The sequence below is a fragment of the Dendropsophus ebraccatus genome, unplaced genomic scaffold (genome assembly GCF_027789765.1).
Source record: "Dendropsophus ebraccatus isolate aDenEbr1 unplaced genomic scaffold, aDenEbr1.pat pat_scaffold_921_ctg1, whole genome shotgun sequence".
Lineage (NCBI taxonomy): Eukaryota > Metazoa > Chordata > Amphibia > Anura > Hylidae > Dendropsophus > Dendropsophus ebraccatus.
Window position 1 is genome coordinate 45,806 of NW_027210521.1, and position 14,558 is coordinate 60,363.

At 41.2% G+C, this 14,558-nt stretch overlaps 1 protein-coding gene across 1 annotated transcript in view; it reads right to left on the reverse strand.

The window, feature by feature from the left end:
• Nucleotides 1-13,402, reverse strand: part of LOC138781072 (exocyst complex component 6-like) — a 48,283-nt gene extending 34,881 nt beyond the window's left edge. Inside the window, exon 1 of the mRNA XM_069956760.1 lies at nt 13,266-13,402. Coding sequence (XP_069812861.1) covers nt 13,266-13,383 — 118 coding nt within the window. The 5' untranslated portion in view covers nt 13,384-13,402. The remainder of the gene's footprint in view (nt 1-13,265) is intronic.
• Nucleotides 13,403-14,558: the final 1,156 nt, after the last annotated feature.

The following is a 14,558-nucleotide window of genomic DNA, read 5'->3' on the forward strand; positions in this document are numbered from 1 at the left end:
ATGTCCACCATAGTGTCTAAGACAAGAATCTGAATTTTTGGTGGCCCAGTTGACTATACTGGTACTGAACAGGTGCGTCAACCTTTAACTTTACTTTTGTTTCTTTAGGAACTCTATCTTTTAGGCTACAAAATCGACAGATTTATGTATCATACAGACAAAACACAAAACAAAATGTAAAAATTAGATTGGTTGAAGGGGTAATGGAAGCACTACAGCCTATTCATCAATAACCGGTGCTCAGCAAAATGGGGGTAGACATAGAAGACACTGCGGTGCTTGCTCAACCACCTCACACAGCTGAGTTAGACCCTCATCAATCTAATATCGATGACCTAAGGGAGAAGCCAACAATGTGTACAGCCTGGATAACGCCTATATAAATATACATATTAAATGTATTGTTATTATCATTTTTAGCCATGGGAGCTTTTGGGTGACAGATGACATCCATTAGGGGCAGCCATCCAAGGTAATATTTTGTAATGGGGTAGCCTATGTCTTCTTCTGGAACTCATCTTATATAGAATGAAGAATATGCTGGCATACCACATAAAATCCAGAGCCTTTTTACTACGGGAAGCAAATACATTTTTGTGAATGAGGCCAAGAGCATGCAACCAGCTATGTCTGTAACAGCAAGTCAAGTCAAGTCTATAGAGCAAAGGTGAGATGACTTAAGGTGGTATTGCTGTAAATCCTTAAAGGTATAAAATCATTGACAATCATTGTAATTGGTATTTGCAATATTTCATAAAAAGCACTTTACATGCAAGTCTTTATTACTTCATTTGTTATGAGCCGCTTGTAAAATTCCCATCATTTACTGCAAGAGCCTTAAATCTGTATTCTTAACGTGTCAGTCCCGCACCTTTCTTCTCTCAATTACTTTACATTTTCAAGAGCTTCTCTGCCTTAAGTTCAAAACATGCAACATGCTATGATCATGGAGAGGGCTTACTGACGCCCCGAGGGGAACGATTATAGGACGCTTCTCAATGATACTAATTCTCAAGCTGTCAACATATTTTAAACATCGGCTTTTGTTCTAGCGTCTGCTTCGTGGAGAAATCTACTCCTGGTGAGACAGCCATTAAAAAAAGAAACTTTTAGAGGTGGGAGTGAGCTTAACGTGCACACATCAAGTGTAAGCCCCTAAGCACCGGCCTGGAATGCTATTCTCTACCTCTAAAGTGGTTGTCACCATAGAGATGTCTGGAGAGAGTGACTTTTCATTGGAAGTCTTTAGGGAAAAGAACCTTAAAGGGAAGTTAAACGCTAAGATTACCCAAATTGTAGCATCTGTCAAATATGGAATTGTCCATAACATTCGGGCTGGGTGGTTTAAATTGCACCACATTGTTTCCATATCATTGAGTGTCATAACCATACAATACAGTCATTCGGTAAAAGCCTTGATAATATCTTGACTTCCACCTAGTCCACCTCACGCCTGTCTCTACTGTGGATAAGTCTTTCTCAATGATGCTGTGTTCCATTCATTTGGTGTTTTTGCGGGAAGAACAGCCCGGTGTGGCCATCTCCATTACAAAACAAGGAGATCCATAACAAAATTGATCAGTCATCCAAAGCGTTCAATGTTAATAGCATCGGACCACCATCTAATGTTATTGTGGATTCCTAACTCTACCCCAATGACAGATGTCAGGGGAGAGACAGGTCAGGTAAGCTGGATTTTAAGCCAAGAAAGAGAAGGGTCAGACATAATGGTCTTCAACATTCCCAACATGTTTGTTCTGGTGGAAATAAGCTACTGCCAGAGGTGTCAGGCAGCAATTTTCTCCTCTCTCTGCATTCACAATACGTATTGAGTTGAGAATGTACGTGTGTATGGGGATCAGGATAGCTGTTAGCTATCTGAAATGTATGGCTGACTTCATCATATGGCTAGATTAAAGTGTCACTATTATTTTTCGCTGGCGGCAGGATATGCTGTCAAAATTCTGCCACCACGCTCCATGTGCAGGCTTGAGCTGGTGACGGAATTCTTACAGCAGCGCCATTGTATACAATGCAACCAACGGCGCTGCTGGATGAATTCAAGATTTTGACAGCATATCCTGCCGCCAGCGATAGATGACAGTTACACTTTAAAGCAGTCTATTAGGCCTTATTCACACAGACAATTGTATAGCCCATTGCTTTCTATTGAGCTATTCACACGTTTCATTTTGTTCCCCAATCTGCTCCATGAGAAAATAGGACATGTCATATTTTGGACAAGATCACGACACAAATTCCCCATACAGGTTTATGAGATCGGTGTTTTTCAAGGATTTCACAGATCTCACATTTGTTTAAATCCATGCAACCTGTGAAAAACACGGAAGTGATATAATAAGTGTAATTTAATAAGCGTTAAACAGTATGCAAAGTGGATGCAACCACGGATGGTTTTTCATGGATCACGGAGGTAGATAGCGGACTTCATCCATGGACCTTGAAAATAGCTGAATGTGTAAATAAGGCCTTAGTCTTGGGACTCAGCTGGCTATAGACTGGTAAATTTCACCTACCACACAGCTAAAACAGCCACTTCTAGAGGGTGGGATGGTCGGGTTTTAGTTTTGTACTGTGAAAAACCTTCCAGATTTACATAAGATGTGCGCCATAGTAATTAATTTGTGGGGAAAAAGACAGACACAACCGTCAGCATAACAGCTTAAAACGCACGCATTATAAGTAGATGAGGCCCTATCTGTCCAAGTTTTATCTATACATTACAAATGTTCAAAGTGATTTCCAACGGTGACATGGTAGACGTCCATGTGGTTGAGTAAGGCCAGGATATGCTGTCTGCACATGTGCCATATCTTCAGCTGCAGACTCTATTGTTAGGGTCCTATTACATGACGGATTTTTAACGATTAACAAGATTGTTTATCGTTAACCTGAAATCGTTCACCATATTACACAGAACGTTAATCTTTAGATACCATTGTGACTACGATCGTTATTGCGATCGTTACTATGATGTGCAGCTGATAGCGATATGTTTTGCTGCAGTACAAAAGATGTGATTGGCTGAGGACTGGACGTTTTCCTGCTCGTCGGCTGATCACTGTTACTTTTACATGAGCCAAATATTGGCTGAAGGAGGGTGTCTAGCAACGCTCCTGGCCGATAATAAAAAGGGCCTTTACAATAAAGTGTTATTCCAAGTTACTTAGATCCTGTGGCCAAAAGAACAGAAACATTGCGGCCTTTAAAGAGACCCCAGAAAAAAGTCAAATGTTGATAGATATGAAGATTGTGAAGGCCAGGGGACAATGGCGAATTCCTTCTTACATGGCCAATCTGGTGTTCTTTGATATATTCAGGTATCTTTAGGCATCCAAATGGAAGTGTGGAGGTTTGTCATCCTGCTGGTAGACTATGTTTGTCAGATCCTCCATACTAGTTGGCTTGGTCAACTTTCTAGGATTATGCATGTGCACGTCTGGACATGTGCACGTCTCGTTCACGGTCTCTTCTAATGGAGGACTCAAAGTCAGTCTCCCCAATATGACGAGGCAAGTGCTATAAAGTTGAGGGTCCGCGAGACAGATTTTGCACTGGGGCCCACCAGCTTCAAGTTATGTCTCTGTTTGCAGAATACGAACAACCATCGGCCAACAGGAACAGGTGCTGCCTACAGGACACTACTGTGTATTGATAGTGCCTTATAACAATCAATGCCCCTTGACTGCTTCCAAGTTTATGAATGAAAAACAAATGAGACCTGCGGCAGCCGCTACCTCTGTACTGCGGAGCTGTCAGATCAGTCCTGGCCGGCAATAATAAACCACTGCAGAGGAGCACAGCAGTAGTAAACAAAGGAACCAAGTTTTACGGGACACCAGAAAGACGAAAGTGCATCCTATCTGCCTTATATCCTTCCCTGGGGAGGGACTAATCAAGTGATCGCTCCTATACAGATGGCCGGGCCTAATTTATTCTTCACATTACAGACCTGCCCTTATGAATGCCATCACAACACATCATTTATCACGGCCTCCGGTTTGGAATGTCATATTTCCTCGCCGTGCTGTGACTTATAATGTATACGGCTCTAAAGCATTGCACTTTGCCTCTTTAAAATCATTAGAAATATAGAGATGGGGAGAGAAGGCCATGGCTTCTATATTACAGGCAAGTAAGAAAAAGGACTGAAGGGGCTTTCCTCTTCTAAAGAAGCAATAATCTGAATCTAGATGAGTTCACAATAATAAATACTACTATGGACCCTCAATCCCCCCCACTAGTAGCTAGCCCACGGACCCTTGTCGGTTCACAACAGCTTGGACCTGAGTCGGTCCCTGTGGTCAAGCAATAAAGAAAATAAGAATATAATGGAAGGTATGATTATTGTCATGTCATCAAACTATAGTTCTCACACAATATTGTGCTGTTTAGCTTATAGCAGCCAATAAAAAGTACAGCCAGAGTATGCTGAATTTAAATGTTTTTTGGGGGGCTCTGTACAGTTTGTGGTGGCCATGCTGGTTTAAAGCTCAATTATTGGGCAAATGAGCCTTTGTGAGACTACTCAATTCCAAATATGCCGCCTGTGTATAAGGGCCAGCAATCGACTGACAAACCTCTTTCCACTCTGACACAGTCCTCTCTGCTGCCACCACTGTCCATGTCAGGAACTGTCCAGAGCTGTAGCAAATCCCTACACTAATATGCTCAGGAGGTGCTACACCTAATGTAATTCTACCATGCTGAATGTATGTTACCACAATTTTATATCTATATAATATACCGAATGTTATTACTGTTGTTTCTATATTCTTTGTTAACTTGTTGTACAAACATGTTAACTTTACTGTTGGCACTAACGTTAGTGCTTATAGATTTTCTCTTTTGTAATATGTTCTTAAAAAACCTAATAAAAACATTGAACTAGAAAACCTCTCCTTCTCTGGACAATTCCTGACATGGACAGAGGTGGCAGCAGGGAGCACGGTGTCAGACTGAAAAGAATACAGCAGGACATACAGTAGCTGATAAGTACTGGAAAACTGTTGGCAGAAAAATCCCCCCTGGTCCATCTAGTCTGCCCTTTTAGTATTTCCCTTCTTATTATCTTAGGGTAGATATATGTTTATCCCACGATTTTACTATCTGTTTAATGTATTGGTTCTATTAAAAAAAAAAAAACTGATGCAAAAACCGATGGTAAAAACAGATGCTGTTGTATGCCATCCGATTTGATGCCTTTTCCATTGACTTACATTAGAAGAAAAAACAGAAACGGTGAAAACCAGTGTCGGACTGAGATATCTAGGGCCCACCAGAGGAAATGATCCTGGGGCCCACCAATAAAGAACCGGTGAGAAACAACTTGTCAGTCAGTGTTCTGAAGCTGGGGGCCCACCGGAGGATTCTCCGGTCCTCTGGTTGGCCAGTTCGACACTGGTGAAAACGGATGCTGTCGTATGACATCCTTTTTGATCCATTTTCCAATGATTAAAACGTATCCGTTTTTGTTTTTTGTAGCATGCACAAAACGTGGTTGACAACATTTTTCTGTAGGGTTAAATGAAATATTCCAAACTGGACAAAGTGAGATGGATAGCAACATTGTGACATGAACCTAGCCTAAGATAATACATGACATTGTGTAACATCTTACTGAAGGCTTCTATAATACCTTGGCTGATTACAGGTATGTGACCACATAGTACACAGGTATGTGACCACACCGCACACTAATATCTACTGCTATAAGGCGTATAATCCCATATTACCTTCTCCTATAACAGTTACCCAAACCAGTTGAGCCTTCATTAGAGCCTGCACATTAGAACGCATGTTGTAGAACGCACCTCCCCTCCCGCGTCTGTAAAACCTAAAAAGCCATTTATCAATACAGTAGGAAGCTACCTGCCATTTGTGAGTTATTTGCACACTCTGAGTGCTAATGGAACTGTCACCATTGTAGCCATTAATCCCAAAATGTCAAAGGAGAAAAGCTGGAGGAGGCCGATGAGAAAGGTTATAAATCACCAGGAACACAGGGATGCACAGAATGTGCCTGACAGACCTTATGAATGAAGTCCAACAATAAAAGCAGCTTTTAGATCCAGCTTTGCTGCTATGTGACAGTCTCGGTGCTGTACAATGAACTGTCATTAGAACAATAGGCCGCTCTTCGTTGCGTTTTGTTAATGCATTGTTGTTGCATTTGTGGACTAATACTGCAGGATAAGGTGCCATATTCACTCTGGTGAAGTCCCCTCGTGGTGCGTACATCAGCAGGGGCCTCGCTATTCTCAACTAACAGCAATTATTGAAACATATTGCCGACTTTGAGAGATGTTATTTGTCTCGGTGCTTCGGAACGGTCCATATGGCCATCTAGAATCAGTCATGTGTCAATTAGCGCTTGGGAAGATAGATTTCCTATGTTTTAATGAAGCAGCAGTATAAAGCCGTCACATGTTGACTAGGAATACACCGCACAAATGTTGACTGCCTGCTAGCTCACATTTATTGGCTGCATCCTATTAAAAGTCTTCATTTTGGCTCACTGTAGAAGTACTTTGTTAGTAGTAAGCACTAAGCTTCTTTTTTCCCTCATTAAAATAGTATGCGAATCTTAAAGTGTCACTGTCGTTTAATTATTCCTTATTTTTTTTTTGCAGAAATCAATAGTACATGTGATTTTAAGAAACGTTGTAATTGAGTTTATTAGCCCAAAAATGCATTTGTATCATGAAAAAGCAGTTTGAAGCTCTCCCCCCTATGTTCATAATTTTCTATGGAGAGGGGAGGGTGGAGGGAGATGAGGCACCAAAACAGGGCAACAACGAGTTAATTTACAGCTACATCACCGGGCTATCTCCTCTGAAGTCAGCACTGACCTCTTTGACCTCTAAATACTGGCTTTTACACAGGTCCCGCTGTGTAATCCTTTATTCTATGCTGGCGACTAATCTCCCTCCTCCCCCCTCCCCTCTCCATAGAACAGACAGGGCTCGACTGATGTAAACTAGTCGAGATTTCCTGATAATGAGCAGTGGATGAGAGAGGGGAGGGGGGGACCTGGGGAAAGGCTTTTTGAATGCAGATAATGGCATATTTGCCTAATAAACCCAAGTACAACGTTTCTTAAAATCGCCTGTACTGTTGATTTCTGCAAAAAAACAAACAAACAAAAAAACATGACACTTTAAAAGTGGTTGTCTGGTTTTTTTAAAAATGTAAAAAAAATAAATAATAAATAAAAAAATCTATCTATCTATCTATCTATCTATCCATCCACTAAAATATATAAATAAATATATACATGACTAGGGCATTCACTAATAGAGAGTTGCCCTTTTGTTCAGGATCCTCTACTATCAGACAGGATCACGACAGCTGGAGAGTATCCTTTGGAGGACCAGGCGTTATATATACAGTCCATTGTTTTCCATGGCCATCATGTAATGTTTTATTTGCTCTGAGGAGGCACTGCAGGGAGAATAAACACTTGCTGATCAGCTTCTTTAAACTGTCCAGTGCTGATCACTGAGGTTTGCTCCTCGCAGTGGGACACTCAGCTTATTCGGGGATAGGTTTGAGGAAAGTTAACAAAAATCACTTTGTCCCCTTTTAAAGTGACTCTGTACCCACAATCTGCCTCCCCCAACCTCGTGTACCTTCAGATAGCTGCTTTTAATCCAAGATTTGTCCTGGGGTCCATTCGGCAGGTTATGCAGTTATTGTTTTAAAAAACAACTTTTAAACTTGCAGCCCTGTGCCCAATGGCCAGGGCTTGTAGTATCTTTGCCCTAACTTTGCACCACCCCTCCATCCCTCCTCCCCTACCGTCTTCATCATTAGGAATGCCCCTAAAACATTTTCTCCATGCTGAACATTTGCACAGGTGTTGTAACGATCCAGCCCATGTTCAGTATTTACACAGCTGAGGAATAGGAGACAATCTGCCTGGAGCATTCCTAATGCTGAGGAGGGAGGGGAGGAGGCACAGAGAGGGTGTGCCAGCCTAATGCATACACAATCTAATCCCCGGCCATTTGGCACAGGGCTGCAGGTTTAAAAGTTGTTCTTTAGGACAATAACTGCATCACCTGCCGAACGGACCCCAGGAGAGATCTTGGATTAAAAGCAGCTATTCGAAGGTACAAGCAGCTTGGGGGGGGGGTCATATTGTGGGTACAGAGTCACTTTAAACTTTTGTGAAGAAATGATAACAATAATTTCTTTATTTATATAATGCTAACATATTGTCAGCATTATGTAGGTTTATGCTGCCCTAAGGTTGGCATAAGCTTGTGACAGGGAGGCTGATCAGAATGATGTATCACTTTACATTGTTCTGTGCAGCTAATTCGGATATATAACATGGACAATAACTAGTCCTCTCCATTATGTGCGTGAGCTCAGTAGTTCTGGGTATTTATGAGCACCAGCTCCCTCTGCCCACAGGCATATCTATGTTGTCTATAGGCTGTCAATCAGCATCTGGAGGGTGGAGGGAGTGGTAGAGTACAAAGCCTATTCTCCTGCATATTAGGAGAACGGCTGAACAGAATGATAGAAGTAATATACATTTCTGTTACTAGTTTCAGCTGCCCTCATTTAAGGCAGCATAAACCTAGTAACAGACTTTCTTTAACCTATCAATATTTTTGGAGGTAGGATAAAAACTGCAGTATGAAGAGGAAACTCAAGCAAGAATGAGGAGAACATGGAGACGTTACCCTTGGTCAGATGTAAGCACAGAATTCAACGCTACAAGGCAACCGCGCTAACCACTGTGCTACTATGCTGCCAAATAAATGTTGCCTTACTGGATCTCTCGGCCAACCCATTCCTTGTTTCTTGATGCTGCAGAACCTTGGAAGAGAAGGGTCTAGTCTGACATGGACATCATTCTCCAAAGGTCCCATAGCTAAACTAAAATGTAAACCACATGAGATTTTTTGCAACTAAAAAGCAGTAAGGAAGGAAGGATACCTCTTGTATCTATCTATCTGTATATACACATTTGGTGAATTCTTAAAAAAAAAATTCTATACATTTTTCAAATAGTTTTAAATATATTTAATTATGGTCATTAGTCAAGGAGCAAATGTGCTGACGTTAATAGGAAACCATAAAGGAAAAAAAAATCCTAAATATTTGTTGAATGTTGAGTAAATACCTAGTCCACCCACTCCCGGTGGCCTCTAACCCCAATCGTTGACCACAAGAGTCGCCAGTTTGTCTGGAAGCACGTCTGGTGAGGGCACACAACATATTGTATCATGACAGGCCAATGGCACTGTCGGGAAAACTTTGGAGCATATAGAGGACGATACTCCCTAGGCTGTCCCATATACTATATCTACATTTCCTTAGTAGCACAATTCATTAGTGTGATGCCTGCAGAAAACCTGACCCGTCTACTGTGGATTAGAATGACCGGGGAACGTTCCCTTGGAGAATAGACACAATGACACAGTGTTTCATGTATTGTTAGTACACAACAGATCTGTAGCATGGGCGGCAGCATAAATAATATATCTATGTCACATTCACTGGATCTGAGGTGAGCTCCGGAAATGTTCCCACTAGCTGCAACATCTACCTCAACGCACTAGGGCCAGTTTTATTAGAAAGCTGAGTGAGTACCTAGGAATCTGCATCACTAAAAGAAAAGCCATTTACATACAGGGACAACATGCTAAAGCAAAGCAGATACCCAGTATAACAAAAAAGACTGGGTGAGTGAGCAAAAAAATAGTATGTACCATGCCATTAAGCCAAAATATTAAATATTAAAACCACCTGCTTAGTATTGTGTAGGTTTCCCCTATACAACCAAAATAGCTCAGACTCATCTAGACATGGACTCTCCATGGATCGGACTTGTTTTGCCAGCACATTCTACAAATCATGATACAGGGCACTTGAAGGCCATGTTCCTGAAACCATTGCAGAGTCATTTTTACAGTGGGGCCAGGGTGAATTACCACTGACAATTGGAAAACTCCACTGCCATGAAGGGATGGACTTCATCCTTACAATGTGTAGGTAAGTGGTGTGTCTCAACATAACACGAATGCCAGGACCTAAGGTTTGCCAGTAGAATATTGCTCCCAGTATCCCATTGCCTCCACCAGTTTGCCTTCTTCCCCTAGTTAAAGGGGTTTTCCCATCTCAACTATCATAGCTAAACCAACAGGACTTGTCAAGTTTTATATTTTTGCATTCGCATTTATTTAGCAAACTTGCCGTCTCCTCCTCCTTAAATAAGTCTCTTTTCCTCCCATTATTGACAGCTTACCGACCACCACTCTGCTTTAAAAGCAGTGGTCTGGCTGGTGTATATAAAGCTATAATGTAGATTTATAGTAATATATTGTATATTTAAACTATAAGGTTTAAACTATGTCCCTAGAGGGGAGGGGTATAAGAGTCATGTGACCTCACTCCGAATGGTTTTGAACAAATTCTGATGTTATATGTTCATCCACCACTAAGGGTCTGTGAGCCTGACGTGTAGTGTGTCCTTTTTATTCAATAAAGACGTTATCGATTGGAATCCCACCAAGTTGCTGGACACTTAATAAATAAATAAATATATATATATCTATCACACACATATATATACACATATACACACATACTATGGCTATATGTCTTTTGTCACCCTAACACTAATTACAGTTATAAGTTGCGGTTTCATACAAATTGTAAGACGGATCATGTCATTTATGTCCTACAGTGTCCGTGTCCATATATTTATGTAGGAGAAACAACTAATGAGTGCCGTATACGTTTGAATAATCATAAGTCTTCTATTCGCAAAGGTAGACTTGATCTCCCTGTTTCCAGACATTTTGTAGAAGCAGGCCATAGCCTTCAACAGTTGCGGTTTACTATAATTGATCATATTCCGTTACCACGCCGGGGTGGAAACAGACAAAAAATGTTAAAACAAAGAGAGGCCCAATGGGTTACACGTCTCAATGCCCTTCAACCGCATGGGTTAAATGTGGACTTTTCATTGAAAGCATTTCTATGATTTGGAGCTTGACCACTGTGCAATTATTTACATGCTCTTGCTGAAGGAAAGAGTACATAGATATTTATTATTTATTATTTTTTATTTGTATTTTTCACGTGTACTAACACTATGTAATATATACACTGACACTTGTGTTTAATTATGTTTTCTCTTCTGTTTATCTGTACAGATGGAGCAAGGACCTTATACTCACCTTTCCGACTGAATCTCCTTCAATCCTTGTCCAAACCATTATCCGGTCTTTATCTAAACCACTATCCGGTCTGTGTGAAACTAATGTGGGACAAAATTTGTAGGAATCGAGGGGAGGTCGCCCTAAGAAGAGTAGTCATATAAGGTAATTTGGCAGTCCTTGAATCTGGCAGAGCCCGTGCGCTCAGGAGAGTGATGAATTCACCGTGAAGAGTAGGGCACTGCTGTGACTGCTTTAGACACCTCGTTTATGACAAACTCCATGTTGTGAGCAATTTTTCTTCCCCCCTTTTCCTACTAGTCCTGCAATACACCTCTTTGACATTTGTAAGAGGTATGGGCGATGGAAGGTGTTTTTACCTTTCCCAAGATGGCGCCCGATGTATCACACGGACATTCTGCACATGCGCGCGATGAGAGGTGATGTTACCTTTCCCAAGATGGCGCCCGTTGTATCACACGGACTGTTTGCGCATGCGCACAATCAATCATGTGATCGTTACCAGACTTTGAGCAGATGACAAGCCACATGACATGCCTACATCCGGATATGGGCAGATCTTTTGTTTACAAGCGGTGTGCGGCATGCCTTCTATGCAGTGGGATTGGCTGAACGGACGGAGGGTGAGTCAGGTCCGACCTCCATCTTAACCCTTGATTAGAAGGAAGAATATGTTCTAGTGATTATATATGGACTTTGGGAGGAATTTTATATGCACTTGTCATGCACTAAAATGTATATACACTATGTAATATGCATGTTACATGAATATTGGATATTTTGGCACTGATGAGTAGATAAACACATCTATACCTATGTTTACATTATGATGTCACTAATTGAGATACACACCTTGGGGGTGTACCCCCTCGTATAAATATCACCATGATACCACTTTGTACTTGCTTGAGAAAGACTCATGTTAGAGTCGAAACGTCGCTGTTTGTGATTGGGTGAATAAATCTTCACTATACACTACTGGAGTGCCGTCCTCGTATTCTATTTTGCTATCCAGAGGAGTCGGGGGTCGACTTTTATGGAACGTGCACCCACCAGCTTTAAGCTAATTTTTGACTTCAAGCCAGCACAGTGCCATCCATCTACTACTTATTATTCATATTATATATATATATATATATATATATATATATATATATATATACACAAACCAGCCAGACCACTGCTTTTAGAACAGACTATCTTTTAGAGCAGAGTGGTGATTAGTAACCTAGACAACGATCTGTCAACAATAGGAGGCAAAAAGCAGCATATCAGAAGACAAATTTGCTGAATGATTGTATTTGCCCAAATTTTCATCTTGACGAGACCTACAAGTATAACTATATTAGCTGTGATGGGCACAACACAGGCCGTCATGTAAAAGGAAATGTGATACATCAGCCAAGGGGACCTTCTCCTATTCCTCCGTGGTTATGTCCACTGTAGGCACTTTCCGCAGGGCACAGGGGTCATCATGCACGCTGTGACTGGTTTGTGGCTAGGTGGCCACTCACACAGCAAGCTGCAACCCCCATGTTTTTTTCTACATTTGTGTTGAAGCCAGCAATAACTTACGGTTTGTGCTACAGTAGTTTGCTATCAGTCCAAATGGACTAGCACTTATTATGGAGCCATTTGTTGTTTTCACTTAAACCACTTTTGGTTTGGACTTACGGTTTTGGAGAAATTCGGAAAAGTTAGATGCAGCCCCAAAGCCCCAAAAGATACAGCCATAGGCCATAAGCTGATTCCATATTTCCCAGGACTCCCTAGGCCTGCATACAACTTCTTCAATTACCGGTAATCAAATCCCGATTGCTCAGGTTTGGACAAATCCGAGCATCTCGAGGTACGCTCATCTCTAATGAATAGACATTTATATAGAAAAGTCACTGGGCCGCCCAGTCATCCACACAATACATTACTAGAGTTCTTCTATGTCCTATTGCATGGAGCTGTTCTGGAGCTGAACTTTTATTATTTATCACTTTGAAAAAGTGTAAATGCAAAGATCAGAGCACTGACACTTGTGGTTATACTCACATTCACACTGAATAACATCGAGGTTGAATTGCTGGATGGCTCCCATACTGATCTGCTTCAGCTCGCTGTCTAGTAGCATTTGTGTCAGCGACGTGGACAGATGCTTACAGGCCGACATACACGCAGTTTGTGCAACTTTCCCCTGGATCAAAACAAACAAAAACAATAAATCTCAAAATATCTTTATGTTATTTCAATCCTTTACTGATTTCTATTTATATAGTAACAGATCACATAATATATATATATATATATATATAGTGGCATAATACACAGAAAAGGACAAATATGAGTTAATACATCCAATGCCCAAAAGAATAGCCAGGCACTCTAAATGATACTTAAAATAATATGAGATGAGCAAATTTACAGTACAGACGAAGCAAATCGCTTCACTTACTCAGCAATCGACTTATCAGCCGGCTGCCTTTGAAGTCTGTGCTGCTCCACTCCGGGTGCCTGGAAAAGATGGATCAAGTCCTGGGAAACTTCTCCCAGGATTGGATGCAGATTTTCTAGGCACCCGGGGCGGAATAGCGCGGACTTCAAAGTCATCCTGATAAGTAATTTGATAAGTAATTTGCTGAGTTAGTGAAGTCATTTGCTTCGTTTGTAGTGTAAATTCGCTCATCTCTAGTCCCCATGATAAGCTACACCCCCTATTACAGAGAAAACTGCTATACTATAAAATATGGAAACACTTATAAGATTGAATAGTTGTAAACATGAAGTCAGTGGCCACTATATATGACATGGCGGGGTAGGGGAATATAAACAAGTACCCCATGCAGCAAGGAGTGGCGGTACCAGCACCTAGTCCTACCCAATGTGTTCTGTTAGCGTCCTGCTAACTTCATCAGGGGTGCCAGGGTAACTCCATGGTAACTTATCTTGAAACTGAAATATTATAACCCTCCCACCCACCACCACCACCAAAAATGGAACATATCAATAATGTTTCTTTCTTCTACATTTTTCTTTCTAATATTTGAGAAAAAAACAGAGGTTCACACAACATATAACTAAAGTAGTGGGACCTAATCAAGTACAAGTAAATCTGAGTACCCTTAAAGAAGACTTCTGCCATGTTAAAGGTTTCTTATCAATCCGTCTTAAACTAGCCGGCCATCCACACACCATTATGACAGGACGAATGATGTTACATACATAGTGGCCTCCTAAAGGCGGATATTAGAAGCCAATATGTTCTGATCCTTTGTTTCCAGGGGAGATAAGTGACCTATTCTCCTCTTTTCACAGAAATAAACAGGCACACACGTCTGGGCCAATCAT